Source organism: Bos javanicus, chromosome 19 (assembly GCF_032452875.1).
Source record: "Bos javanicus breed banteng chromosome 19, ARS-OSU_banteng_1.0, whole genome shotgun sequence".
In the NCBI taxonomy this organism is placed as follows: Eukaryota; Metazoa; Chordata; class Mammalia; order Artiodactyla; family Bovidae; genus Bos; species Bos javanicus.
In genome coordinates, this window is record NC_083886.1 from 49,330,864 (window position 1) to 49,358,564 (window position 27,701).

General features: G+C 44.8%; 2 protein-coding genes across 6 annotated transcripts in view; both read left to right on the forward strand.

Moving 5' to 3' along the window:
• The first annotated feature begins 1,876 nt into the window (after positions 1-1,876).
• On the forward strand, positions 1,877-10,415 carry LOC133232636 (translational activator of cytochrome c oxidase 1). The gene is made up of 5 exons (XM_061392347.1): positions 1,877-3,449; positions 3,743-3,849; positions 5,347-5,474; positions 6,283-6,460; positions 6,795-10,415. Exons 1-5 carry the CDS (start codon positions 3,170-3,172, stop codon positions 6,993-6,995), a joined length of 894 nt encoding a protein of 297 aa, XP_061248331.1. The 5' UTR covers positions 1,877-3,169; the 3' UTR covers positions 6,996-10,415.
• Positions 10,416-13,656: 3,241 nt separating this feature from the next.
• Positions 13,657-27,701, forward strand: part of MAP3K3 (mitogen-activated protein kinase kinase kinase 3) — a 61,410-nt gene continuing 47,365 nt past the window's right edge. The window contains exons 1-3 of one of the 5 annotated variants that reach the window (XM_061392314.1): positions 13,657-13,763; positions 22,419-22,540; positions 24,112-24,204. In XM_061392314.1, coding sequence (XP_061248298.1) covers positions 22,445-22,540; positions 24,112-24,204 — 189 coding nt within the window. In that variant the 5' untranslated portion in view covers positions 13,657-13,763; positions 22,419-22,444. Of the gene's footprint in view, positions 13,764-14,186; positions 14,559-22,418; positions 22,541-24,111; positions 24,205-27,701 lie in introns of those variants that run through there. The other 4 variants (XM_061392313.1, XM_061392312.1, XM_061392316.1 and 1 more) reach the window with 4 other exon arrangements.

A 27,701-nucleotide genomic window follows, 5' to 3' on the forward strand; every position in this document is an offset into this window, starting at 1 on the left:
CCCATCACACTATCGGATGGCCTAACGCATCACCTGTAACAAAACACAGAGCATGTACTGCCTGCGAGGGGCCCATGGCCTTCAGGTTGCTTGCAGAGGACCATGCGGTGACTCAGGTTCAGGTTACCTGGTGGCCCTGTGGAGGAGAGGATCGCCTGTGCCTGGGTGGGAGTCACAGGATCAGGGAAAACTTCATGAGACAAATGCTTGAACTGGGTTTTGAAGACTGAGTTGGAGTTTTCTGGGTATAGAGAAAGGCATTTAAGGCAGAGAGAACGTCCATGTACAGATCTAGAGAGGGTAGATTTCTCCCTCAGTCCAGTGATTAAGACCTCACCTCCCAATGCAGAGGACACGGGTTCAGTCCCTAGTTGGGGAGCTAAGATCCCGCATGCCTCCTGGCCAAAAAAACCAAAACATGAACCAGAAGCAATATTGTAGCAAATTCAAAAAGACTTTAAAAACTGTCTACATCAAAAAAATTTGCAGTTGCTGGAGGGGAGGGATGGTTAGGGAATTTGGGATGGTCATGTACACACTGCTGTATTTAAAATGGATAACTGACAAGGACCTATCATAGAGCACATGGAACTCTGCCCAGTGTTGGGTGGCAGCCTGGATGGGAAAAGGGTTTAGGGGAGAATGGATACATCTATATGTATGACTCAGTCCCTTTGCTGTACATCTGCAACTATCACAACATTATTAATTGGCTATACCTCAATACAAAGTAAAAAATTTTAAAAATAAAGGAAAACCTAAAAAGTAAATGTTAAGGTACAGACATGTATGAAGGGTTATGTGAACACGCAGAGGGCATCTGAGCCCAAATGGAGAATTTGGAGAGCTTTCCTCTGGCGGGAAATAATGCCTGAGCTATAAATCTTGAAGGAAAGACAAAAACTAGCCAGAAGTAAGATTGAACAGCAAAGACACAGGTTTGTGGTTAATACAAGAATTGGGAGAAGCAATCTGATATTTCTACATAAACTGCAAAGTACAGGGAGGAGAGTGCCTAGCCCCAAGGAGCTTCAATAAAAAAAGAAATGGAACAATTCATAAGTGTACTATGGGCTTCCCTGATAGCTCGGTTGGTAAAGAATCCACCTGCAATGCAGGAGACCCTGGTTTGATTCCTGGGTCTGGAAGTTCTGCTGGAGAAGGGATAGGCTACCCATTCTAGTATTCTTGGGCTTCCCTTGTGGCTCAGCTGGTAAAGAATCTGCCTGCAATGCAGAAGACCTGGGCTTGATCCCTGGCTTGGGAAGATCCCCTGGAAAAGGGAAAGGCTACCCACTCCAGTATTCTGGCCTGGAGAATTCCATGGACTGTATAGTTCATGGGGTCGCAAAGAGTCTGAGCGATTTTGACTTTCACATAAATGTACTATTAATTACAGCTAAAAATTCAAAGAAGAACTCAAGATCGCTTTACCTGAGGTGGTGACAGCTGAACTGGGTCTTGAAGCATGATAAAGATTTACCAGCAAGATAGTGACGTCACTCCAAGCAGAAAGGAGCAAAGAAGTGATAACTTCTATTCAGAGTACAGTGAGTAACTGCCTCCGACCTGACTCTAGTGTCAGGGCATGAGACCAGAAAAATGAGTAGATCTGAGTTTATGGAGATTTTATATAATAATAAAGTCTATACCTGTGTATTTTATCCATTATCCCATTTAATCCTAGCAAGGCTATTCTGGCCTCCCTGATGACTCAGTGGTAAAGAATCTGCCAGCCAATGCAGGAAATTCGGGTTCCATTCCTGGGTAGGGAAGATCCCCTGAAGAAAGAAATGGCAGCCTTCTATAATATTCTTGCCTGGGAAATCCCATAGACAGAGGAGCCTGGTGGGCTATATATAGTCCACGCCGTGGCAGAAGAGTCAGACACAACCTTGAGACTAAATAACAACAAGGCTATTTACAGGTCAGGAAATTGAAATACAGGAAGTAAAGGAGCTTGCTCAAGGTTACACTAGTAATAAAACAGCCGGGGTTTGAACCCACCAGTTCAAACCAGAGGGCACAGGCTTAAGCTGTTTAACACACCAAGTCCTTTGGATTTAACCTCACCAGCCTGGGGAGCCACTGGAAAGTTGTTCACGGTCGCTGGCTTTGTTTCTTCTACCTTCTCTTCCTAATGGCCTCAGTTTTCTCTTCTGGGAGAGAAGAGGGAAAACGCAGAGGGGAATTTGGCTCTTGAAAATTCTTCTGATTTTTCTCTCTCTCCAGGATGGCAAGCGTCAGTTACTTTTAGGGACTTTGTCACTATGGTCATCTCTGCTATTTACGTAAGACTTTATTACTTTAAAGGCTTCCCTGGTGGCTCAGATGGTAAAGAATCCTTCTGCAATGTAGGAGACCCAGGTTTGATCCCTGGGTCGGGAAGATCCCCCTGGAGAAGAGAATGGCTACCCACTCCAGTATTCTTGCCTGGGAAATCCCATGGACAGCGGACCCTGGCGGGCTGTAGTCCATAGGGTCGCAAAGAATCGAACATGACTGAGCGACTAACACTTTCACTTTATTACTTTAAAGCTCTAAGGGCTTACTTTGCGTTTTCAACCCTCCTACGTTGGTAAAGCAAGTAATAGCATCCTTATTTACAGATAGTGAAGAGGAAGTTCAGAGAGACTAAATGACTGGGCAGATCACATCTCTGCGGACGATTTCCTTACCTGTAAAGTGAAGTGACTGAACTATCCCTTTGCAACAACAATACATTTATCATTATAGACCTGCTCAGAGTTGGGAAGCCATTCTGAAGCAGAATCAATTTCATAACCCAGATACATCTCTAGTAGATCATTGTGGGACGTAAAGTCCGGCGCTCCCCAGGCAACCGAAGGGATTGAGTACAGGGTTGCCTCACATAGGTCTGGGGTTTGCTCAGCGGGTACAGAAAAGCACGTACCAGGCTGCGGAACGGCTTTTGCGGGCGGTGGGGACGCGTTTTTGGAACGGACCAGGGAAAGGAAGTGTGTTACACCATCGAGTGTACCCACTCCCGGCTGCCGCGGGCACGATGTGGCGTCCTTGGCGTTCCAGCTGTCCTGGGCGGGCCTGAGCCTTTGGGTCTCCGGTGACGGGCAGAGGAGCCTACCGGCTCTGGACGGGCTCGTTTCGGTGGCAGACTGGGAGGGCAGACCTTGGCCCAGAGTCGGAGCCGATGGCAGCTTGGGCTGTTATCAGCTTGAGCAGGGCCGCTGCCCAGTGCTTGTGGGCGCGAGGCCCGGGGGTCCGGGGGGCTGTTCCGCCCTCCGCCCTGGCCTTCCAGCCTGAGCCCCCGTGCTGTAGCGCCGCTGGGGGCCGGACGCTGCACCTCACGGCCGAAGTCCCCGCGGGGCACAACAAGTGGTCCAAAGTCCGGCACATCAAGGGTCCCAAAGACGCAGAAAGGAGTCGCATCTTCTCCAAGCTCAGCTTGAGCATTCGCTTAGCGGTTAAAGGTGAGAACCTGGCGGTCACCCACCGCTGGCAGCTACCACCCTCACTGTGCCCACGCTCTCACTTGCCTCCCAAATCCCTATCCCCGGCCTTTCATTTCAAATGAACTGAAAACGTCTTTCCCAAAATACTTACCCAGCTTTCATTCAAACATCGGATAAAGTGTCCTAAACGAACCGAAATCTAAGCGGTGACTTGTCTCTCTTGGCTGATGGAGGGGAGGAGAGGGCGTGGATGTCCCTTTTTTCCTTTCATGTCTTATTGAGATGTCTCTGCTTACTCTTTTCTATCTCAGAAGGAGGCCCCAACCCCGAGCTCAACAGCAACCTGGCCAGCATCCTAGAGGTGTGTCGTAGCAAACACATGCCCAAGTCAACAATTGAGGCCGCGCTGAAAATGGAGGTGTGCTCTCAGTTTGACCTTCCTGTTATTGATCACAGCCCCTACCGAGCACATGTTTGGAAGGCCACCACACTTTAAATTATCAGAGAAGCGGTGTTGTTGACACCCTCATCTTAGAGCCTTCTGGTTACTCTTGGGCATTAGTTATGGGAGCACAGTCAGGAGTAGGATGTATAGATGGTGTACAGAACTGCAGCCTAAGACTGTTGAGCTGAGTTGAGGAGCTGGGGGAAAAAGAAAGGGCAGAGTATGATGTTAGGTTGCAGACGGTTTGTTTTTCTGATATTGATACCTAAAAGGAGAAAAGCCAGTAGAAAGAAGGTGCAGATGATGGTGATGGTGGGAGGGACTGGGATGTAGAACCCAGGTGTGGGAATTATCTTCAAGTCCAGGTGAGGAGACATGTGTTCTCTGGGATGGATGGGAAGAATTTGAGGAAGTAGTAGTCATCTTAGTAGCTAATAGTTATTGAATGTTTACTCCAGGCCAAGTTCTTTTTATTTTTTTTCTGGCTGCATCGTGTAGTTTGTGAGATCTTAGTTCCCCAACCAGGGATGGAACCTGTGCCCTCTGCAGTGGAAGCACAGAGTAGAGTCTTAACCACTGGACCACCAGGGAAGTCTGGAGGCCAAGTTCTTTGATAAAAACTTGGTGTGCATAATTTCACTGAATCCTCGGAACAACCTCAAGTTGGAAACTGAGGCACAGAAAGATTAGGCGACTTGACCAAGTCACACAGAAAATGACCTACTGGGAACCAGACAGACCCCAAAGCCTATTTTCGAACTATCCTACACACCGCCTTCATATCAGGTGTGTGCAGATAAGGCACACACCTTTCCCCCACCTGGTGGTCCTTTATTTCCTCTGTGAAAGAGGGAGAGAGAAGTCATCAGTTGAGTGTTCCTGGGAAGATGGCAGGGCAAGGGGACAGAGAGAGAGGGGAAGATGGCAGGGCAAGGGGACAGAGAGAGAGGTGAAGATGGGGTGCGTGGGCGAGGAATGAACAGAGGCAGCGTGGGGTGTCCCCATGAGATTGGTCCCTGGAGTGTTTGTTTGAACTTTGAGGCCATGCTATTCGATGAGGCCCAGGTGTGTGATTTCTCTTAGCAGTACTCAGCAGCCCAGGGTAGACTCACAGGGGTTTCATGCAGGATAAGGTATAGGAGGATGAGTTTTAGTAGGAGTGATAGAGGGGTGGATGTGGGATTCAGCTGGGGAAGGGAGAGACCAAAACTGGGAGATGAGTGACTGATGGTTCAGGGACAGGATAAAGAGACTGCCTTACAAGGAAGGGGTAGCACTTTCAGTTACCTCTAACATTGACCCCAAGAGCTTCCTCTCAGAGAGGGAGGACAGAATTAAAGCCTTAAGAGCCTAGGCGTCACCCCAGAGAGCCCATTCCATGGAGTCAACTTTGTGGTGGTTGTGGTGCCTGGGCTGGCATGGAGGAGGGAATTAGGAAACAGGAAAATGTGTTTGTGTTATCTATTGCAGAAAACCAAGGACATGTATTTGTTGTATGAGGGCCGAGGCCCCGGTGGCTCTTCTCTTCTCATCGAGGCATTATCTAACAGTAGCTCCAAGTGCCACTCGGACATCAAACATATCCTGAATAAGAATGGGTAGGTGTGTGTCTGGGGAGAGTGGAAGGGGACAGAGTCTCTAGGTTCTGATTCTGGGAGAGGTAAGTACTGTCGTTCCTGGTGGGGTTTCAGGTTTTACACACATGTCATCCTTAGCAGAATCCAAATGGGATCATTTGTTCTCCTTTAATGTGTTCTGTAGTGGGCAGGACCCACTCCAGCGTTCTTGCCTGGAGAATCCCAGGGACGGGGGAGCCTGGTGGGCTGCCGTCTATGGGGTCGCACAGAGTCGGACACGACTGAAGCGACTTAGCAGCAGCAGCAGCAGCAGTGGGCAGCATCCAAAGGACAGGTGGAGAAGGAGTGCTGTCCACTTGTCTCATCTGTCCATAGAATGTCCAGGCCTTGGAATGTCCCGCCAGCGATGTACTCTCAGTTGTACAGGAATTGATGAACAAAGTCTTTGCAGCCTCCAAACTCCAGTCAGGGCAGAAAATAGAGGGTTGGGGACTTCCCCTGGTGGTCCAATGGCTGAGACTCCACGCTCCTCATGTAGGGGCCTGGGTTGGATCTCTAGGGGAACTAGATCCCACGTGTCGCCACTAAAAGGTCCGGCATGCTGCAGCTAAGACCTGGGCAGCTAAATTAATTAATCAAAATAAAACAGAGGGTTAGTGTTATGTTCGGATCATTCCCTTGTCCGGAGGTAGCTGGATCTTCTTCAGGAAGAGAGCTGCTCCGTGTCTGTTTTTACTCCAGGGGTAGGGTGGGAATGAGTGATGGGCAGTGCTATGTGGAGGCTGAGTGTCTAAAGGGATCCATTCTGGCCCATTTCCTCGCCTATTAGGGGAATGATGGCCGAAGGAGCTCGCCACTCCTTTGACAAAAAGGGGGTGATTGTGGTTGGAGAGGAGGACAGAGAGAAGAAACCTGTGAACCTAGAGCGTGCCCTGGAGCTGGCGATACAAGCAGGAGCTGAGGATGTCGCGGAGACTGAAGATGAAGAGGAAAAGAACATTTTTAAAGTGAGTAAGAAGCCTTGGTGTCTGGTGGACTTCTGAGAGGGCCCTGATAGACGTGTTAAGTATTCTTCTCTCAGTCTCTTCTGTCTTGTGCCCGGGGGACAGGTGAGATAAAGAGCTCGCATATTGCACAGACAATTTATTAAGTGAATACTGGATAGGACTTACTCTCCTGAGGACGAGAAGGATTCAGAAGGCGCAACACTCTGTTTCTGCCAGTGAAGACTTAAACCCAGTGATACATTTCAGGAATTTCATGCAGGTGTTTGCAAACTTCTGTCCAGCTTTGTCGTGTTATCTCCTGGCTCCTTACCTCCTGACTTTCCTTTGTCCCTAGTTTATTTGTGATGCCTCTTCACTGCATCAAGTGAGGAAGAAACTGGACTCCCTGGGCCTGTGTTCTGTGTCCTGTACACTAGAGTTCATCCCCAACACAAAGGTGCGGCTGGCTGACCCCGACCTGGAGCAGGCTGCCCATCTCATCCAGGCACTCGGCAACCATGATGACGTGATCCATGTCTATGACAACATTGAGTAGCCAGACTGTAGGTGCCTCCAGGCGGCCTATTCTGTAGCACAAGCTTCTGCAGCGTCCCCTAAGACTCAAGCAGATCGGGGGAGGGTGTGGGGTGGGGACCGTGCCTAGCAGGTTAGCAAGCATAGACCTGCAGTTTTGTGGTCAGCTGAATCCCTACATGTCCATGAAGCCTCTTTGTCAGCTCTGCTGGTGTCTGAGCCCTCCTGAGTGAGTCCCCCACATCCTTCTCGATGTGGGGGGTGTGGGCAGTCAGCTGGTCAAGTTCTGATCTCAGGAATCTGGCCCTTGGGGGGACAGTAGGGGCCCTGAGGGCCCATGTACTAGAAACTACTCTTCAATAATAACAGTAATTATAGACCTGAGTAGCTGCCCTGCTGTTGTGTGACTTGAGTTTTCCTGGGTTTGTGTCCAGTTGGTGGGACCCTCTTGACTTTCTTTTAAGTCTGTGGGCTTAGTTCCACTACTCCAGTCCCAAGACGGTATTTTTTTTGATTGGCCATAGAAACGTGACTCGCTGCAGGTGCTTTGTGTTCTAGTGCTGGTCTAATGGCCTAAATCTGTCATTTTTTCACATACCTAATATCAATCAAACGCCTACTGTGTACCAGGAACTGTACTTACAAGCTGTTCAATTGATGCCTTGTGCTGGATTTGCTCTAAGACATTGGACCTCAGGGAGAAGATGCAGGATCTCTCTCTCCTGAAGCTGTCTGAGGGCAATGTGAACTGCTGTGCATGCATCCTTGTTCTCTTCCTGTGGCCTCTGTATCCTTCTTCTGCCAGAGAACTTAAGGCTCTAGCCCAAAGGGTGCAAATGTAAGGGACTCCCACACCTTGCTTTGTCCAGGTCCCTCTGTGTTCTGAGTGCTTTCACTGCTGAGTGAACCTATCGGTGGGCTGCACTCGGGAAAAGAAACACCACGCTGGTTTTGAAAGCTGTCTGATGCCCAGAATGCCCGACTCTGGCCCCTCTTAATCCCTGATGCCAGTTGGATGATGGGGCACTGGGAACTGGAAAGGAAATGAGAACAGAAAGAAGGGTGAAGAGCTGAGTCAGGAGCCTGGCCAGATGGGAAATAGGAGCCATGGTACGTTTTGCTCCAAAGAGTCACTTCTAGGTTTAGAGACACCAGGAGTGCCAACCACCTGTGCTGGAGCCCATCAAGTATGTGGGGCCTGGAGTGGCTTTTTGATCCCGGTTATTCACCTTCTTATAAGTTGGTTAAGGCAGTTCTGAGCTCAGTGTAATTTTCCTGAAGGAGCCTTAGGTAAATTAGGATGGAAAAGAACTAAAACCAAATTGGCTCTAAGTGATAGCTTCACTTTCTAGGAAAAACAGATCGCTAATTCCACGATGACTTCAACAGCTGGAGAGTGAAGCCTGGGGGAAGAAAATCAATTAAATAATCCATTATGGTGCCAAGGCATGCGCTCTTATACCTCATTTCATAATGGAGGTACTACCTGGGATTTTTAGTTTTTATAGGAGATAACTCATCTAAATATCTGAATAGCACATCATTAAAACAGGGCAACATAAAGTTTAAATGCCACTTCCTAATATATAAGATACTTTCATATTTTATTTATTTGACTTTCAAAACAAACCTATAAAATAGTCAGGCCAAGTATTTTATGCACAGATGATCTCATACCAAGCAGGTGAAAACTCTGTCTTGCATTCATAGACCTTGGTTTATAAAATAGCTTGGTTTTGTGAATGTTGAATATAGGTTAATTTGGAGAAATGTGATCATTTCTGATATGAGTAGTCTTGTACTAAGGAAGCCTGCTCGAGAGGGGAACTTGGTTACTCATGTGAAGTCCTCTGATCTAACAGATAGGATTTGGTACTGTGAATTCTGTAAACCAGTTTGTTTGCATCAAGACATTCTAGACAGCTCTACACTGACCCCTGGCGGTGCCCTGCAGTCTTCCTGCAGTTAATATGGGAAAGGCAGAAATGAAAGCTTTCTCAGACCTGTTCTGACTCTAGATCTGATAAAGACATCCTTAGCTACATAAGTTAAATTGTTAAATAGCTATTTAACTGAAAATTTAAGTAAAGATGGTATGAGCTGTTTTGCTACTAGAAATTACTTTTTAAAGAATATTTTATGTCAGAGAAAACATTTACAATATAATGTCAAATGAAAAAGATTAAAAACTGTATGTATAGTGTGGTCCAAATTTTAAAATATATATGATGCTGTATATATGAAATTTTAAGAAAAGACTAGAAGGAAGTATACCAGAATAGCAAAACTGATTATCTCTGGGTGGTGATGTTATAACTGAGTTTTATTTTCATGTATTACATTTATTATGGAAGCATTTTTTAAAAAGAAGAAAACTAGTCACGTTATCTTCCTACTAAGGAAGCAACATGTGAGCACCTGGGATTCAGGTGACCTTGAAGTCAAAAGAATGGGGTCTGGTCCTGGCTTGCCTTATCTTTGATTAGTGTCTTAACAACAAAATCATTTAGCACCTTGAGCTGGCTTGGGCTCACTTTCAAGTGTCCTTTCAGTGGGCTGGAAGTATCAGTGACAGGCTTTGTCCACAGCCTTGACTCTCACTGGGAAACGCTCATGTAGTTTGTAGCTGCTGCACCTCTGCCAGGGGCCCCGGCTGAATCAGACTGGAACAGTGAGGGCTCTGCCTCCAGCTAACCATGGAAATTCAGTTGTGTGGTTACTTTTTTTTTTTTCTCTTGAAAACATATGACATAGATGTCATAGAGTTGTCTTGAGAATAAAATAAGTTAATATATGCTAAGCATTTAAAACAGTGCCTGGCAGTAGTAAGCATTCAATATATGTTGGCCTTTTTTCCCACTAAGTATGAATGAACATTTTTTTTAAACATTTTTTATTTTATATTGGAGTAGAGTCAGTTAACAATATTGTGATAATTTCAGGTGTACAACAAAGCAATTCAACCATCCATATACATGTATCCTGAGTGAACATTTTTAAAAACTGAAATGTGACCACCCTGTATTTATCTGCTTTGTAACCTGTCCCCCACCTTCTCCTTCCCCTTCACAATATATCCTAGATGCCTTTTGGTATTGGGATGGAGAAGTCCACTTCTTTCTTTTTAGTAGCTACATGGTATTTTATTATTATTAATATGTGTCATAATTTATTTAATTAGTCTCTATCAATGGATATTTGGATTGTTTATCTTATAGAAGATGCTACAATGAATACTTTTTACCATTGCTTTCTTGCAAAGTATTCTTCACAATAAATTTATAGAAGTGGAATTACAAAACACAAAGCAGTTTTTCTTTAGACGTAAATGTCAATATGTAAAAATGTAAAGATGTAAAAACAAAGCAGAGAACCCAACTGAGTGAACTGGTGATCTGAATATATTGTATGTTATCTCTGAATTAAAAGAATGTTCATCGAATCACGTGATAGGCTTTTTGGTTTGTTTCCCTGTTTTACACCAAATTCATTGAGATATCCCTTCAGAGACTTTATTCATCGGTATTTGTTGTTCCCTGTCATGTGTCCTGTGCTCTTGAAAAATGAAAAGGAATGTGTGCAGCTGGTGTGTGAGTGGCTGCTTAATGGGACCAGTACTCGGAGGCCCTGAGCTCTAGGGTTGGGTCATGAATCTTGGGGTCAGGGAAGGCTCAGGTGTTTAAACAGAAGCACCTACTCAGTGTGAGACTAGGGTGATAGACCTGAGGAGGCCTGGCCCAGTGGGGAGGCTTCACGTGGGGAAATGATGGGGGAGGAGACAGCATAGAAAGGGAAAATGAAACACAGAGCTCAGGGAAGTGACAGCAACATCCCCATCAGAGGCTCACCTATTCATTCAACAAATATTGTTTTTTGAATGTGCCAGGAAAGATGGTAGGCCATCTTTTTTGAATGACACAGCTTCTATTTTGTTATTGTTGTTGTTGTTGTTGTTGTTGTTTTTAGAGGATAGTACACTCCTGAGACATGGGAGCGGGCCAACCCCAAAGGAGAGGCCCAACTTCTGTCTTTATGCTTACTTTCTTAAAGACAGTTACAGTAGAGTAAGATAAGTGCTTTGATGAATAAAGTACTAGGTGCTTAGGTGCCCAGATTTAGGGCTTTCTGTCTGGAAAGGCTTCCTAAAGGGAGCAATGTCTAGGCTTACTTCTTCCCTGAAAGAATGAGTGTAGGGGCAAGAATGGAGGAGAGGGGTGTTTGAGACAGTGAATATGCAAAGGTTAGAGGCAAGAGAGAGTCATATTTGAGGAACTACCAGTCGTTCTCTGTGGCCAGAACAGAATTTGAATGATGGGGTTGTTGGAGGTGGGAAATGGAAAAACTTAGGCTGCAGAAGAAATGGTTCCAGGTCCTTCTTAACTACATTGATGTATTTGACTTTCCCTAAGGATAATGGGGACTGTAAAATCTTTCAGGAGATCATGGCAGGATCAGGGATCCATTTTTAAAGGTCACCCTGTGATGAGAGTGATCTTGAGAAGCTGTTACACTAAATACTCCAAGTAATAGACTTGGGAGGTTTGAGCTAGGAAGGTGGAGCTGGGACAGGGAGGGGAGTGGACAGATTGGAGACATGGCCATGATTAGCTGTGGGGGAAGGGAAGTGGAGAGGAAGAACTCTTCAAGTTTGATAACTCAAAAGCATCCAAGCTGGGAACCTGATGATGGAGAGAGCAAATGAGAACCATGGAGGAAAACGATCAGATCACTTTGGACCTGTGGAATTTGAAGTACCTGCAGAGTACTCAATGGGTGATGTCTCTGAAGTTCAGAAGAAAGCCCAGAAGGATCACTGCAGCGTGGGGATGTTTGAGATGGCTGGTTCAGTGACAGACAACGGAAATGGAGTCCTCAAAAAAAGCAGTTGCTAGGAAGGTAGAGGAAAAATTAGGAGACTGTTTCCAGCTAAAAACTTATGTTGTTGTATTGTACGCGCTACTATGTGCGAGGCACTGTTCTAAGTGTTGGTGACAGGGCAGTGAACGGGACATAGTCCCTGCTCCTACACGGCTTATGTTCATTGTAGTCGGAGGAAACTGTATAATTTCAGGCTATATGAAGAAAAATAAGGCAGCATATGGAAATACAAAATGTTGGAGGGGAGAGGGCCTATTTAGGCACTTTTGAGAGTTGACATTTGAGCAGACCTGAATGAAATGCAGGAATTAACTGTGGGAAGAGCGTTCTAGGTGGAACAAAGGGCAGGTACAAAGGTCCTGAGCCTGGTAAGCTCAAAGTATGGAAAGAAGGCCAATGTGGCTGGAGTGATTTGAGGGAGCTGGAGAGGTGAGGTGGGAGAGGATGGCGGGGGCCAACTCCTGTTGGGCCCGGATGGCCATGACAGAGTTTGAGTCTATTCTGTGTGTGATGGGAAGCCCTCGAAGGGTTGAGAACAGAGAGTGACATGATGTTAATTACATTTTATAAGGATCACTTTGGCTGCTGTGTGGAGCACATTTGTTAGGTGGCCGCAGAGGAAACAGGCAAACCTGTTAGGAGGCCAGAGCAGTCACCCAGTACATAGGGTGGTGGCTTGCACCAGGGTGAAAGTGGTGAGAAGTAATTGGATTCAGATACATTTTAAAAGGAAAGCTGAAAAGACCTGCTGGATGATTGGATAGAGGAATGTTAGAGAAAGAGTGAAATGAAGGAAGATGCCTCCTTGGTGTGTATTTTTATGACTGGGAAAACAGAGGAGCAAGGTTTTGTGGGGAAGGGGGAAAAAATCAAGAATTCAGTGTAAAACACGGTAAACTGGAGTTGTATTTTAGACATTCCAAGAGACCCTGCTGAGTAGACAGCGTCTACAGGCAAATATTTGAATTTGAATATAGGCAAATATTCCTAAATCTAAGAGGTGGATTTAAAGAAAAAGGTCTAAAATAATTCTTAAGAGATTTGATACCCAAGGCAAAGCCACCACTAAAGGCTCTTAGTTGACAATTGAAAGCGACATCAGAGGAAGATGTTTTTGGCGTCTGATTTATCTTACACTGAACAGGGGCCCGAGGAAGGGAGCCCAGATTGTGGCGGCCTTGGAATCTGAAGATGGAGGTGTATAACATGCCGAACAGTGGAGGCTGGGAAAATTAATTATGGTCATCTCTATTTTGAAATATCATGCAGTCAAGTACAATTGTTTTGGGACAATATTAAGTGCCACGGGAAAACAGGATAAAATTTAAGCACACTACAAAACAATATGAAGCCGTTTTTATCAAACGCTGTATATTTAGGTAGGAAAGAGACAAAATATCTCTGGGGTGGAATTTTTATTTTTTTCAATTTTAATACAAAGAGCTTGTGTTGCTTTTATGACCAGAAAAAAAGTTTTCTTCCCGAAAGAACCTCACATAATGGTTTCGGTCCTGGCCAGCAGATTCCTAGGACCCACTTCCCGGCACTACCCCAGCCCCTTAGGGTGTGTGGCTGTTGAGACCCAGGAAAAGGCAGGCAGTGGTAAACCGCTCCTGCCTCCCGGCAAGCGCAGTCTCTGGACCGGAGGACTTGCTTGGGGGTCCGGCGGCAGAGGTGGCCACACGCCGGGAAGCGCTCAGAGCCAGAACCCTCCCCGCTTATTACGCGCCGGTGTGGGGACACGGAGGGGCAGGACGTCAGCCTCAGGAACCGCGGAGAGCTGGAAGGGCGGGAGGCAATGGGGCCCCTCCAAACGTCTTCCTAAACTCCAGCCCCAAAGTAGCCGGCGGGGAACCGCGCCAGCCCGCGCGCCAGTCCGCGCGCCAGCCGAGACTTGGGTGACTGACAGGAGGTGGGAATGTGGGCGGAGCCTCAAGCGCGAGCTGTGATTGGAAAAACCCACACCTCCCGGGGAGAGAGGGCGGGCAAGTCTGCGAGGGATGCGCAGAGGAGGGTGCTCAGAGCCCTGTACGTGATTGGCTAGCAGCGGAGTGAACCGGGAGCTGTTCGGATGATTGGCAGAGGGTAGACAACCCTCCGAAACTGCTTTGGCTTCGCCTATTGGCATCCAGCGAGAGTAGGCGGGATTGGTTCATCGAGGGGTGCCGTTGATTAGCTGGCGGCTGAGAGTTAGGGTGTTGGAGAGAGCTGGGGGAGGAGGGGCGGCGGGGGCAGCGACTTCCTCCTTGTTATTGGCTGGTGAAGTGAGTGAGGGGTGGCACCATGGGCCAGCGGCTGGCTAGGATTGGCAGGTGCTGGGGTGAGTGACAGACAGGGGGGCGAGCTGCGCGACCAGCGGTTTGTTTTTCGGAGCGTTCCTGAGGTGGAGAACGGCGGCCGGACGGAACGACTTCGGGACTGAGGGACTGGCGGTCGGGCGGGCCGAGCGGCGCCGCCGAGGCCGGGCTGGGCCGAGCCGAGGAGCGCCGGGGATGTAGCGGGCCACCCTGCCCATGCCACAGCGCCCGGCTGCGGGCGGAGCCGGAGCCGGAGCCTGGGGAGGCGGCGGGGGCCCCGAGCGCAGCCCGCGCCCCCCGCGCGGAGCCAGGCCCGCTGCCGTCCCCGCCGCACGGGCCCCCGGCATGCAGCTCCGGCTGCGGAGGTGACACTCGGGCCGGAGCCGCCGCCGCCGCCATCGCCACCATGGGTGAGTGTCGCCACCGCCCCGGCCTGTGCCCGCGCTGCTTCGCGTCGCCCCGCCCCGGGCTGAGGGGAGGAGGACCCTGGGCCGCCGCCTGACAGGCATGGACAGCCCGCCCGGCCGGGGCTGCGGACCGCCGGCGCCCGCCCGCCCCGCTCGCGGCTTAGCGGCTCCGCGGCCCAGGCGGGGGTTCTGGCTCCCCCGGCCTTCAAAGGCGGCCCCGGTCCGCAGAGCCCACTCGGCCGCCTCTTTCCGGGCCGCGCTACCAGCACATCCCGAGGAAGCGGCGGCGGGTCGAGGGCCCGTGCTCGGCGGAGCAACCCGCTCCGGGCCGAACGAGCGGGACCCCGAGCCCGAGGGCGGGGAAGCGCGAGCGCAGTGTGGGGCCCGGGCTGGAGGCTGGTGCAGGCCTAGCTGCTGTTGTGTCTTTTCCTTGATTTGCTTTTTTTTCCTGCCTGTGTCATTTCCTTCCCTTTGCTCACACAGGCCGGCCTGTGAGAGTTCCCGGGGCTTGCTCTCGAGCCCTGTGCGCGCCCCAGCGCAGGGGGGAGGGCGTGCGGGGAGACAGGCTGGGAGGTGATTAAAATGGCAATCACTGTTATCAACCGCGCGGTTGAGAAATGCGAGCTGCACGCAGATTGCTGGGGTTTAGGAATCGGCTGCCAGTGATAATACACATCCTACTTTTGGAAAAATCTCGTTGCAGTGTTTTACATCCATTAGTTTAATCTAGCAGTCTCTCTGAAATTATGTAACTTTTGAAAGAGAGAAACATTCACTACACAAAAGAATCTCTATGAAATCATTTCCTTTTTAATCGATAGTTGCAATTTCTGTTGTGAAGATGTAGTCTAAGGAACGCTTTTAATGTCTTCCACACGCAGCATTTGAACTGAATTATGTTTCATGTCCTTTGTGGTAATTTAGCAGACGACTATTGGAGTAGATTAAGTAGCAATAACATGTTCGATGTACTTTGCTTCCCTTGTTGGATCAGTTATTTTGATACAGTTGTCTGCAGTGGCAAGTTTTGCAGAGTATTTGGTATTGTCCTAATTAATCAAGGGGTAAACTTCAGTTAAGGGATCATTTGCACAGCCACTGATTCCATCTGTGAAGAGGGAACATCAATGTTTGCTTTGCCCTATGGCAAGGTCAAGTCGTTTTTGTAGAAGGATAAGTGTTTGCTGTGTCACATTGGGCAGATAATCTTTTGTGGCCCATCTTTACACTGGCTTTGAATGAATTGCCTTGTTCTGTTCCGTACTGCCCCTCTACAGTAAGGAATGGGTTCCTTCATTTATTGGGCTGTTTCCTTTCCATGCTTTATTTCAGAAGTGCTTGCTTTTCTGGGCAAAGTCTGTGACAGTAAGCAGAAAACGAACTCAGTGAGGCCTGGTATTTATTGAATAAATACATAATTCAACAAATACTCGTTGAGCATTTACTGTAAATGGGGAACATAATTCTTGTCCTCCCCAGGTTTCACACAGTTATCTTATGCTCTGGAATTTGATGATCACACTAAATCTTTGAATTGATTTGTGAACCTACATTTGTGATCATCTTTCTAATCAGTCTTTCCTTTTTATCCTGCGGGGACAGGCTTAAATCCCAAAGGGGAGTGTGAATACTTAAGGGTGTGCAGACCTCCTATTTTTCACTTTCTTGACTGCTAAATCAGTGTCCAGATACACTGATGAAGTGTCCACTACATTTCATGCCTAATAATAAAATAGAGGTAAGCCTGTTTTCATATTTCAAGATAATTTCAAAAAGTTGAAATGTGTGAGCATATGGAGAGACAATGATGGGGAGCAAAGGAACTATGTGGACAGGGTCCAGAGCCCCAAAGGAAAAAGGACCAAAAACTCAATATCTTCTCATTTGTTCCCATGTCAGTTTTTACATGAAGAAAGTGAGACAGTGAGGGGAAAATGAACTTGCCTGGTGGCTGCAGTATATTAATCGGCAGACAGGCTGGTTTAAGAACCCCTGCCTGGCTTTCTTCACCACTCTTCCCTCATACCATTCTCACTTTCTTTTAAGTAGATGACCTTGACACGCACTTAGAACTAGTACTGAATTCTCTTAGAGCCTGACCTTCAGTTTGCTTTGTATAGGGCTCAGCAAGGGTGTATGTACAAACACACACGGAGTCTGTCTCTTAAGTACTGGTTTCCATTTTGGTGATATAAATGATGAAAAGTCAGATTCCCAGGTTAGCATGTGTTAGTTGGTGTATGTAGTCCTAAATAAGTTCAAGGGGTAATAAGGGAGAAACATAGACTTATTAATATTTTATTATACTTGTTAAACTCCAGCCCAGCAAGGAAAGGACTAAAACTAATTTGAGTCCCTGCCCTTCAGGTTCTTTGGTTAACAGTCATATTTTCCTGAGCTGTTCTAAGCCCCAGACTCAAGCTTGTTTGACAGCTTGGGTTGGTAATGAAAACAGGTCAGATTTTATATTGGCAGTTAGCCCCAGTAACTTTCTAGTGGAAATTACACTTATTCTTGTAAATAATAGGAAATACTCTTTTTGTTTGTTTTTGGCCTTTTTTTTTTTTTTTTTTTGGCTTTGATGTTATGTGGTTATAAAAAAAATTGAAAATCGGTCATTTTTTCTTGGTCACACCAAAATTCCCTCCTGGTTTTAGTAATTATAGTGGCAAATGCTGCTAATTACACCTAAGATTAATTTGCTAGTGCTTACTTGGGCTCTATAAATGCAATCTAAAATTTGGTGGGAAGTATTACTGAAAAATATGTAACAACTTGGAAACATTACAGGAACGTGAACTGAGTGTAGGATTTAGGATGGTGTGGTTCTGGTTTGATAACTTGGTTTGAAGTCAGAATCATTGTTTCAAGGCTGTTGGAAGCTCCCAGTTACACCAATTTCAATTCAGTTTGGCTAGAATCTGACTGCCTGTGTAGATCTAAATAGTTGGCAACTGTTTGTTAATTGAAATTGGGATCATAGTTTAATGACTCAACATGGCTATGTTACGACTAGACTTCTGATGTTTTAAAAAATTATGGTTGGCTTTAAAACTGATTTTAGGCATTTATAAAAAGTAAGTATCAGTCCAACTGAGCATAACGTAGTGAAATACACAGGATAAGAAGCAGTTTTCTTGGTTCTGACTATCTAAGCTATCCATTTTTCCTTTGCCCCTTTTGTTGAACATCTCTTCTGTGTCAGATACAGTACATGGCCCTGTATATGTATTTATTCTGTATTTAAGAAGTTATAGTTAGGTAAGGTGAAGCAGAAACATATAAACAAATAAGTGGTGTTATAGATACCTTGTCAAAACTGTAAAGATACATTGGACGGAGAGATCAATTCTGTAGTTTTGCGATTGACATACATTATCCTATAGTCCTCAGACCTCAAAGGTTAAATTTCATTAACTTAAAATAAAATATGATGGTGATGTATGGATTCTTATGAGGAAGCAATAGCTTACTTTGTAATATGTATTTTAAAATTTTAAGTCATCAACTAATATTGAAGGACTCTTATAGAAACGGAAAAATAAACCCCAGAATTTGACTTTGCAATCTAGCACAGTTTTCAACCAGGGCCTTGAAGGAAAAAGGAAAAATGTATGTTATGAATTGAGGATCAGACCTTTTTGCTTATGCTTATTATACTAGGAGATGATGTTTGCCCAGACGGACAGGATGGAGGAGGACCGTGCGGGTATGTAACATGTCATGAACAGTAAGGCAGTAAAATCAGACTCACAGACACTGAAGCACAGGATCTCCAGAGTGAGCAGTGTGATCAGATGATCTGACACAGTTGGGTAGAGTAGAGAGATCATTGTCAAGATGAAGAAATCATTTAAATGAAAACAGATTAAATTTGGGAGTTGTACGTATGGGAAAAAGAGTGTCTGGCATCATGCAGGACAACAGTGTTTATCCAATGACTTGTTGCTTCTGGAAACTTTTCTGGGGTTTTAGCCAAGGGAATTCATAAATGGGAGTGCCTTAAGACCCTGCTTTTAGATAGAAGTAATAGCTCAGTCTGGAAGGGTGACTTCCTGCTGGGGTTAATGAGCAAGGAGCGTGTTTGCCTGGCAGCCCCCATGACTTAGGTCAGGATATCAGAAGAAAAAGTACTCGCTGCTGAATAATTACGGATAGCTATCTGCTTGAGACTGCTGACAGAGCTTCCACTTTTTAAGCCTGGATTGTAAACCCTGTTTCATAGAGCCCTTCTTTTTTTTTTTTTTTTTCCTATGAATATTCCTCACCTCTAAATCTTTAACCCCCTAATCTCTAGAGTTAACTTCTTCCTTTGTGCTTCTTTCTGGTAGCTTTGAAGTGTGTCATACCACCCCCATCCTTTGGAAATCTTTTCAAGGTTATAGCATACTCTTACCTCTGCCTCAACTTGTTCACGTGTAAAGTTCATAAAAAAATTATTGACTTCCACTACTTCCAATCTTCAGCTTCTCGATTCCCTGTCAAGATGTTTCTGCCTCTGTTACCCTGTTGGACCTGCCTGCCCCTGCTCTTCTGCGGCCTTAGCTTCTGTCGCATTCCTTTTGTCTGTTTGTTTGTAGTTCTCTTAAAGACGTCTGTGCTGGCACATCTTCTTCCTACTCTTCTTGTTGGCGTGAGTATTCACTCAGGATCAGTCCCTGAGCCTCTTCTCTTTTCCTCCGCTGTTCACTTGCTTTCACCGTCCCTTCTCCTCCTCAGTTCATTTATAAAGCTCTCATCCATAGCTGGAACAGCTTTCTTTTTTGAAAAAATCTTTACTCTGTAAAATTATCTATATAACCCCTTGCTACTCACGTGGTAAAAAAACTTTTTTACGCATGTGTTTATGTATTCTGGTTTGTATCTTGTCTAATTCGGTCTCTTTATTTGCATAACCTTGTATGTGTGTTGTTTGTCTTTTTACGCCTAGAGTTTGAGTATCTGAAAGTATCTTTCAAAACTGTCTAATGTATAATACATGATAGGTAGTCAGTAAATGGTTATTGTTAATGATTAATAAAAATTCTAAAATAAAATTAAGTATTAGGATAGATTGTGGCCTCCAGTCTTTTCCCATTAACCTTTTTTTCCCCATTGATGATGATAATAGCCAGCATTTTTTCAGCATTAGGTACCATGAGAAATAATTTGTAAGGTTTTTTTTTCCCCTCTTAAGTCTCACAGCAGCTCTGTGTAATGATACTTTTATTATGTACATTTTACAGATGAGGAAATTGAGGTTTAGGGAGAATAAATGATTTGTCTAAGGGCTCCTTAAAACCCAAGTCTTTCTGACTCCAAGGTCCATATAACTGCTGCACTCTAAGAAAACTATTTGTTAATTTTTTTTTTTTTTTTAAGGAATGCATACGGTAGCACAGATAATTCAGTTAAAATCCCAATCCAGGAAGAAATGCCTGAAAGAACCACTTGATGTGCTTCCCGTCTATCCATCTCCTCAGTTTGAATTATCAGTTTAAGAACCAGTTTGCCTCTAGAAATGTATGCGACTCTGACACAACAGCAGATTCTATAACTGTGTTTCACTGTGTCGGTTGTCCTGGATTCCAGGAGATAGAGCCAAACCATTCCTCCAGTGTGTTCTCAGCGCTGGAACTACCAAACAAGTTTATCCGTTAAGTAATGCCAGGAATTGGTTAGCTTCCTGGAAACAGAATTTGTCAACCTGATAAACCAGCTCTTATAATAGCATCATCTTATACAGAATTAGAAACAATTTCTCTAGTCATACTTGTCACAGATGTGATTTGAAAAGCATGTGTGTATCTGTGTGTGAATATACACATCCATTTTGTTTCAATATCTGAGTTGACACAACTATTCTCAGTTCTAAGGCTGGTTTCCTTGATAGTGAAAATCACGTGCATTCTGCTGTTAGGACTATCAGTGGCTGCTCCTCAGAAAGCACCCGTCTAGTGCCATCTAGTCATAATCATAGTGATCCCAGTTTTCTGTGAAGTGCGTGCATGTGTCGCTCAGTCGTATCTGACTGTTTGAGACCCCATGGACTGTAGCTCGCCAGGCTCTCCTCCAGGGGATCTTCCTGACCCACGGTTGAACCTGCGTCTCCTGCATTGGCAGGCAGATTCTTTACCATTGAGCCACCTGGGAAGCCCTCATTTACTATTATAGTTGGTCCGATAATTTTATACATATATATTTAATTATTTATGTTAAATTTAATATAAGTGCACGTGTGTATGCTAAGTTGCTTCAGTCGTGTTCGACTTTTTGCAACCCCATGGACTATAGCCCACCAGGCTCCTCTGTCCATGGGATTTCCCAGGCAAGAATACTGGGGTGGGTTGCCATTTTCTTCTCCAATATAAATGAGTATGTTTATATTATATGTATATAAGCCAGTCATTCTAGTTTAGGTGTTATACTCTAGTTTTAAAATCTTGGTTTAGAGGTTAAAAAACAAAAACCAAGCAAGTTCTCTTTAAGGAGCCTACGGGTAAATTGTGAGAAAATATAAAATAATTGATGGGCTGTATGAGTTTTAATTTTTTAATAAGTGTCTTTGTGTAAATACCCGCTTCGTCCTCATTCATTACCTCATTTACTTCATTCTTTTTGTACTACAACTGTATCACTCTTACTTTTGTATGTATTTTGAAGTGGAATTAGTAAGGAAGCTACTCTAATGGTGTTTTTCTTAGAAGTCTTGAATCTAATTTTACTTTTCTGAGCAGGCAGAGATCTCTTCATGGGTACCCTTCTCCTTCCTTCCTGCACCTCTTCAGAGGGCAAGTAGGGCACCTGAGCAGATTTGGTCCAGGACAAGGGGAGAGGCGGATGATGCCATTTACTTCCTATGCTTCATGCTGGGCTTTCCTGTACACAGGGTATTAGAATATTTTCAAGGGACAGTGATAAAGGGCAGAAGATAGTCACACTCTATGGGTGGAGTCTTGTGCTTGCTTCTTTTAAGGTGTGCCTCAAGTCCGTAAGTGACTCACTTGCCATGAAAGCAAGTATAACAACTCATTCCTCATGTTTCTTTGAAGATCAACAGACCTGTTTATTTTCAACCTCCCACTGCTATTTGAGTGGACAAGGATCTCTTGAAGGACCTGGGAGAATTTGGCAAAACGTGGAATTGGCCTGGTTTTAGGTTCTCGGGTTTTGGCCAGTTGTCTTCAATGCATGAGAACTCTAGTGCTCTATGCTATTTCAAGAAAGGGGGATTAAAAGTAATACCAATAAGGCAGAGACAATACACTGCTTGCTTGGTTAGGGAAGAAAAACAATAGAACTGCCTTTCGACTTCCCTGTGGGAAGCAGAAGGCCTGTAAACTTGTAAAGAGTTGGGAAGGGGCATTCAAAGGCTAGGCTTGTGATACAACTTCTGTTCAAAGCAGCAGCCTTGCTTGGTACCTTTTAAATATGCTCTTCTACAATACTTGAAGAACAGGTCTGTGACTGATTCTGTCTCATAATTGATTCTCCGTGAATTCATCTTTCTACTCAGTTCCCTGCTACACTGTGCTGTGTTGTTCTTCACTTCACTCCAACTTTTCATCTATTTTTCCTGGTTGAGTTTCTCTGGCACTGGAAGAATTGGTTTGTTTGAGTACCTCTCTCACTCCCAGTGAATAGGTAGATACTGCTGCCAGAAATCTGATTGGAGAGCTGTTAGAATCTATTAAAATTCAATTTGCCATAGTCTGATCTCAGTTATCCTCTTTTCACAGATAGCAAATTTATGTCATTTAGTTACAGGGTCTGTCATTTCACCTGGGCAAAACTCCCTGAGTATGAGTCATACAATTTGTGAAAGTGCATTCTTTTGTGATCTGTTTTAAAGTGTCTTAGCCCATGTGCTCTCTTTCTTTGCAGACGAGCAGGAGGCATTGAACTCGATCATGAAGGACCTGGTGGCCCTCCAGATGAGCCGACGTCCCCGGGTGCCTGGATATGAGACCATGAAGAGCAAAGACACGGGTCACCCAAATAGGCAGGTGTGTGCAGCTGTGGCTGTTAACTAACTTTGTTGGGGATGAGTTTCAGATGGGAAATATGTGAGAAGCCAGTGATACTCTAATACAGGTTTAAATGCTGTTGGCCCCTTCCTCTTCCAGTCTGTTGAATGGTAGGTGAGTGATGTGTACCCACAGGTATGGGTCATGATCTGGAGTCCCAGTGCCTTGTGCCTCTGACCTTGTAAATAGTATTTCATTTGTGGAGAGTAAGAGTAATTTCTTTGCTAATTATGGGGACAGTATTCATTGAATTTTTCCTTTACTTATCATTTGGCAAATATTTTATCCAGATGCATGATCTCTAGCTTAGAAGGTCTTTAAACAGTATATTCTCAGGAAGAATTAATTGATTTTAGTTTATTTAAATGTAATTAGGAAGGGAAATATATTTAATAAAACATCATATATTCTGAAGGTAAGAATGAGTGATTTTGTTATTATTGTTATTTACAGCTGTTTCCCCTAGTTAACTCAGGTAATTGAGAGTGCCTGTTTTATTGAGAGCTGTGTGCTTTCTTAGGAAAATAGTTTCTATTTTGTTAACATTTCAGCTTGTGCACTGTTGAGAACTTTCTTCTCCTGTTCAGTGTTGCTGACCTCCTTGTTTGCTGGGTCCTCTGGCAGCAGAGAGGCGTGAGTGAGGGGAGCCTTCCTTCTAGTGGGCATCAGAGGGTTGCGTTCAGCGTGTTTGATGATTTCCTCCTGTGGTTCTCTTGGTTGTCAGCTGACCTTCTCTCTCCTCATATGCACCTTGTCTACCAGTTCTTCAAAAGCACTCTTGGTTCCTGGAGAAAGTAGAAGGAGCTGGAACTTTTTCTGTCTGAGGTCTGCTAGATGTAACCTCCCAGAGTATTTCCTGCCTTTAGGAAAACTGGGGACCCCAAGTCCTTTTGTTTCAGTTATAGCGGAAGGAGTAGTTTAGAGAGCTGCTTTTATTTTTTGTGGTTACCTTGTAAACTGGGGGAGCAACAGAATAGGGCCCATTCTTGAACTGCTTTCATACGTTATTCTGATTGTGTGGGTTCCCCCTTGCTGTAACATTTCTATTCAAAGCTGCTTTTGGAAGGAGCATTTTACCAGAAGCGAATCCCCTCCCCCAGGCTTGAGCCTAATGACCTCACTTTCCTTCCTGTCTTCCTATGTGGAGTGTGCTTGCTAATGCTGCTCCAGTCAGCTGATCCTTCTCCAAATGGGACTGTAAGCGTGGATATCAGTTAGTAGGTGAAAAGGGGAAGCTTTCTTGAGTTGGAATGCCCGAAAGAACCCGGCCGAGGAGTGAAGTGGTCTGTTACTGTTTAGGAATCCTGCTTAGAAGGTACTAAAGCTACTATTAGAAAATCCTGATCTTTACCTGTGCCTACTGCTGTGTTCTTGGGAGTGAAGGCAGTGGTTATAGAAGTAGAAGCCTGTGAAGAAGATTGACTACTCTCAGGAAGTAATCTTAACAAGAGATACTAGCTATTTGGATCCACAGTTTACTTGAATATCATCAGACTTTTCTGCAGCATGAAGGATACAAATTATTAACCTCAGTTTTTTTGTTTTTAAAGAAAAAGCACAACAGCAGCAGCTCAGCCCTTCTGAACAGCCCCACAGTCACAACAAGCTCATGTGCAGGGGCCAGTGAGAAAAAGAAGTTTTTGGTAAGGAATAAAATCACCATTAAAGCTGAGACGTGCTTTTAAATCCTGCAGTGCTGGAAGTGTATGGAATTCATATCCTGGACAAATTGTTTTAGTGGATTTGTAGGCAGCACTGGTTACTCACTACCTGTGTTCTGTTACCGTTTCTCACAACAATATTATTCATAAGCAGCCTGTGTCACTGCTGAACAGTAAATTTCTGTGGTGATAGAAATGTTCTATATTTGTGCTGCCCCGTGTAGTAGCCACTGGCCACACGTAGCTGTTGAGCAACTGAGGAACTGAATTTAAATTTTTATTCAGTTTTAATTATTTTAAATTTAAATAGCAACATGTGGCTATTGGCTATGGTCTTAGCACAACTTTATATAAGGGACTATTGATTTGTTGGGCAAGAAATTGAGTACATCCTTGGAGATGTGTACATTCATCCTCCATGGACTGGTCATGAGTTCATGGGTTTCTACACATTGTGATAAACTCATCAGTGGGACACCTATCTGATAGTCTAATCCAAGGGCATGGGGTTCTGGGGAGAATGTGAACCTGTGGAACTATCATGGCTGTTTAGAAATTGAAGCTCAAAGTTTTATGCTAACTTTAGGTAAAAGGACAATGAAAATATCAGACTAGCTTCTGCTGTTAATAAAGTCAAGGTTGTAGAGTGGTCTCTTCTGGGAAGTGTAGCGGATGTTCAGCTTCTGACCAGGAGAAATATTCTTCAGCAAAATCCTGAAAGCAGAAGGAGAAAGAAAGTCTTAGTGAATGCATTTCTGAGGAAGTGTGAGATGGGGTAAGATGGGGGTGGTGAGAGCCATTGAGGGGACAAGTGTTTACAGCCTGATATAATGAAAAGAGCCCAGCCTAAGAGTCTTGAGATGTTAATAGTTTGTTACTGTAGGACTTTACAGTTTACAAAGTGAATTCCCTTTTTAAGAATTCTTGCTTCTGTTTGCTTGGGCCTGGGATAGGAATAAACAGTTTTTTCATTACCACTTCTGCCAGAAGGTCCATGCTTAGGAGGAGAGAGGACTGAAAGATCAAAAACCTAATTTAAATGGCTAAAAGATGCCAAATTGGTCTAACAAATATCACACTGGGCTAAAGATTCAGGTTGCAGAGTCCTGGTTGAAAGAAACCAAGTATTTTGGCCAGTAGGAAAGGTGGTTTGTTTGGGGATAGATTGGTGCTCGTAGGGGCAAACAGCGCTTCAGAGTGAGAATGGTAGCCTCCTGGGGCTCAGGCTTGGCACAGCAAGGAATGCCACAGGAGCTGGGACTTCACTGACAGAACTGTTTGGGACTGAGGCCTGGAAGAATGGGAAAGCCTAATTTAATATCTCTGCTTGGCAAGACTTCAGACATCCTCCTCCCTGAATAAACAAACTAGGCGATTAATGGAGAAAAGAGAATGGTTTGAGAACAGCTAAGTGTTCTGAGCAGCTGTGGAAGTACAGGGGCATGACGTTCTTGGTTATCCACCTATTTGATAGGAGTTAGGATCTGTGCGGTTTGTGTTTTCCCATTAGGTCCCTGGAAGCCTACCGCCTGGTTAGAGCTGGCTGCACATTTTTGGATCGGTGTGGCTCACCCTAGGTGTGATTGGGGCCCATGGATGGCTCTGTAGGCCATAATGTGCAGACTCTTTAGAAGTCATCACTTGCAGTGCTTTAGCAACAGGTGCTATTTCTCCAAGTTGACAGCTTAGTGTACTGAAAGGAGCACTGGCCCAGAAGTCATTGAGTTGTTAATAATCCATTAACGTGGAATTTTGCAGTTTGGAGAATGCTGTCAACAACGACAATTAACAACAATAACAACAATATAAGCATGTGTGTTATACTTTAAAAATTCTCAAAGTGTTTATGCAAAGGTTTTAAGTACAGCCAGGAAGCAACCCAGGTCTTCTGACCCCTGGTCACAGTAGTTTTACCATGTGTGAGTCTGATGACCTTTCTGAACCTCAGTTTTTCTGTTTACCTCTGGAAGTTGTGAGCTCATAGAATATAAAGCACTTTATACATTGGAACACAAGGTACGGGTGTAAAGCAGTAGTGACTGCGTCAGTTCTGTTCTCATGGAGCTGAAAAGGTTAAGGTTTTCTGCCTTTATTGGATTGGCATTACTATCAATCAGATGGTCCTTTTCAGGCTTCTGCAACTAACCTAGCATATGAAAATCCCAGTGAAGAAAGAAATAGAATCCTTATTACCACAGATTCCTGTTTTCCTTGAATCTTATCACAGAGGTAGGTAGAGGCTTGAACGGAGATGTTCACTAGTTGGTACTTGAGAATGAAAAAGTTGTTTTCTTCATAGCAGGCACCAGAAGGGCAGGCTCTTGGTATCAGCTGTAAAGGAGGAGAATTCTAGGAGCTGTTCTGCCAGCAGTGTCAGGGACTGAGAGGATTGTCTTTTGCTTTTACTGTGATAGACCTGACTCTTCAGGACTTCCTTTCTCTTTCAAGAGTTATTGATAAGATAGGCTGGCTAGTTTGAAAATAAAACACAATGCAGTGTACAAGTCTCACATTCTATCTCGTAAGAAGCTTCCTTTTCTGTGGTATTTAATTAAGTAGCAGTAAGTAATGAATGTACCGTTTCATCACTGATTTATTCACATCCTCACTGAATGCCTTGCACAGCGCTAGGACTGGGGACTGAGAAAGAACTGGGGCAGGAAGACGGTTGCTCTATAATCACCTCTTCCACTGATCTCTTAGGACTTCTCTGAGTCACACAAATAAAATTATTTTTGGTGCTCTTTTCTTCTCATCTATTTACTATCTTTGGCAAAATAAGGACTCCGGTGCCAAAGATGTGGGGGCCAGCAAAGGTACATAGCAATGTGGGGGAATGGGAGCGCTACAGAATCAGAGAGAGGGAGCCAGAGATGCTGGCTCGTGGGGGCCTTTGCCAGGTCAGAGGTTCACAGACCTTTGTTTAATAAACACTTTGATTTTTTTTTTTGAATTCTTGAGAATCTTCTTGGATTACATGTTCAGTTGTTGAGTTCAGACTTTGAGAAGGTCTTTTCTACTTAAGTTTGGTATCGTTGATCACTCCTGTTGCTCGTATGCTGTTCCCAGACTGTAGCCCAGCCTGGAGGCCTGCACTGCCTTCTGGCTATGGCTCTTACTCTTCCTTTCGCCATACTGGCTCTGGTGGGCCGGGGACTTGAACCTCCCTAGGCCTGAATTTTTGTACCAGTGCTTTTTTCTCAGCAGCTGTGGCATCTCTCCATTCAGTTCAACGTGAGCTTATACTCAAGCTTCTTAGACAAAAGAAATATGTTATATTCCCTGTACCCTAGGAATCACGCAGTCTTATTATAAATGAGAAACATGTGAAAAAAAAGAAACTAAGGTAGGATGTGACTGTGCCTAAATATATGGTACAAATTCTGAGAGGTGAAGGCGGCCAGGAAAGTGAAAGGTGGGCCAGAACTTGGGCCAGAGGAGTCACAGAGTCATTTCCGGAGAAGGTGGCACCAGAGCCA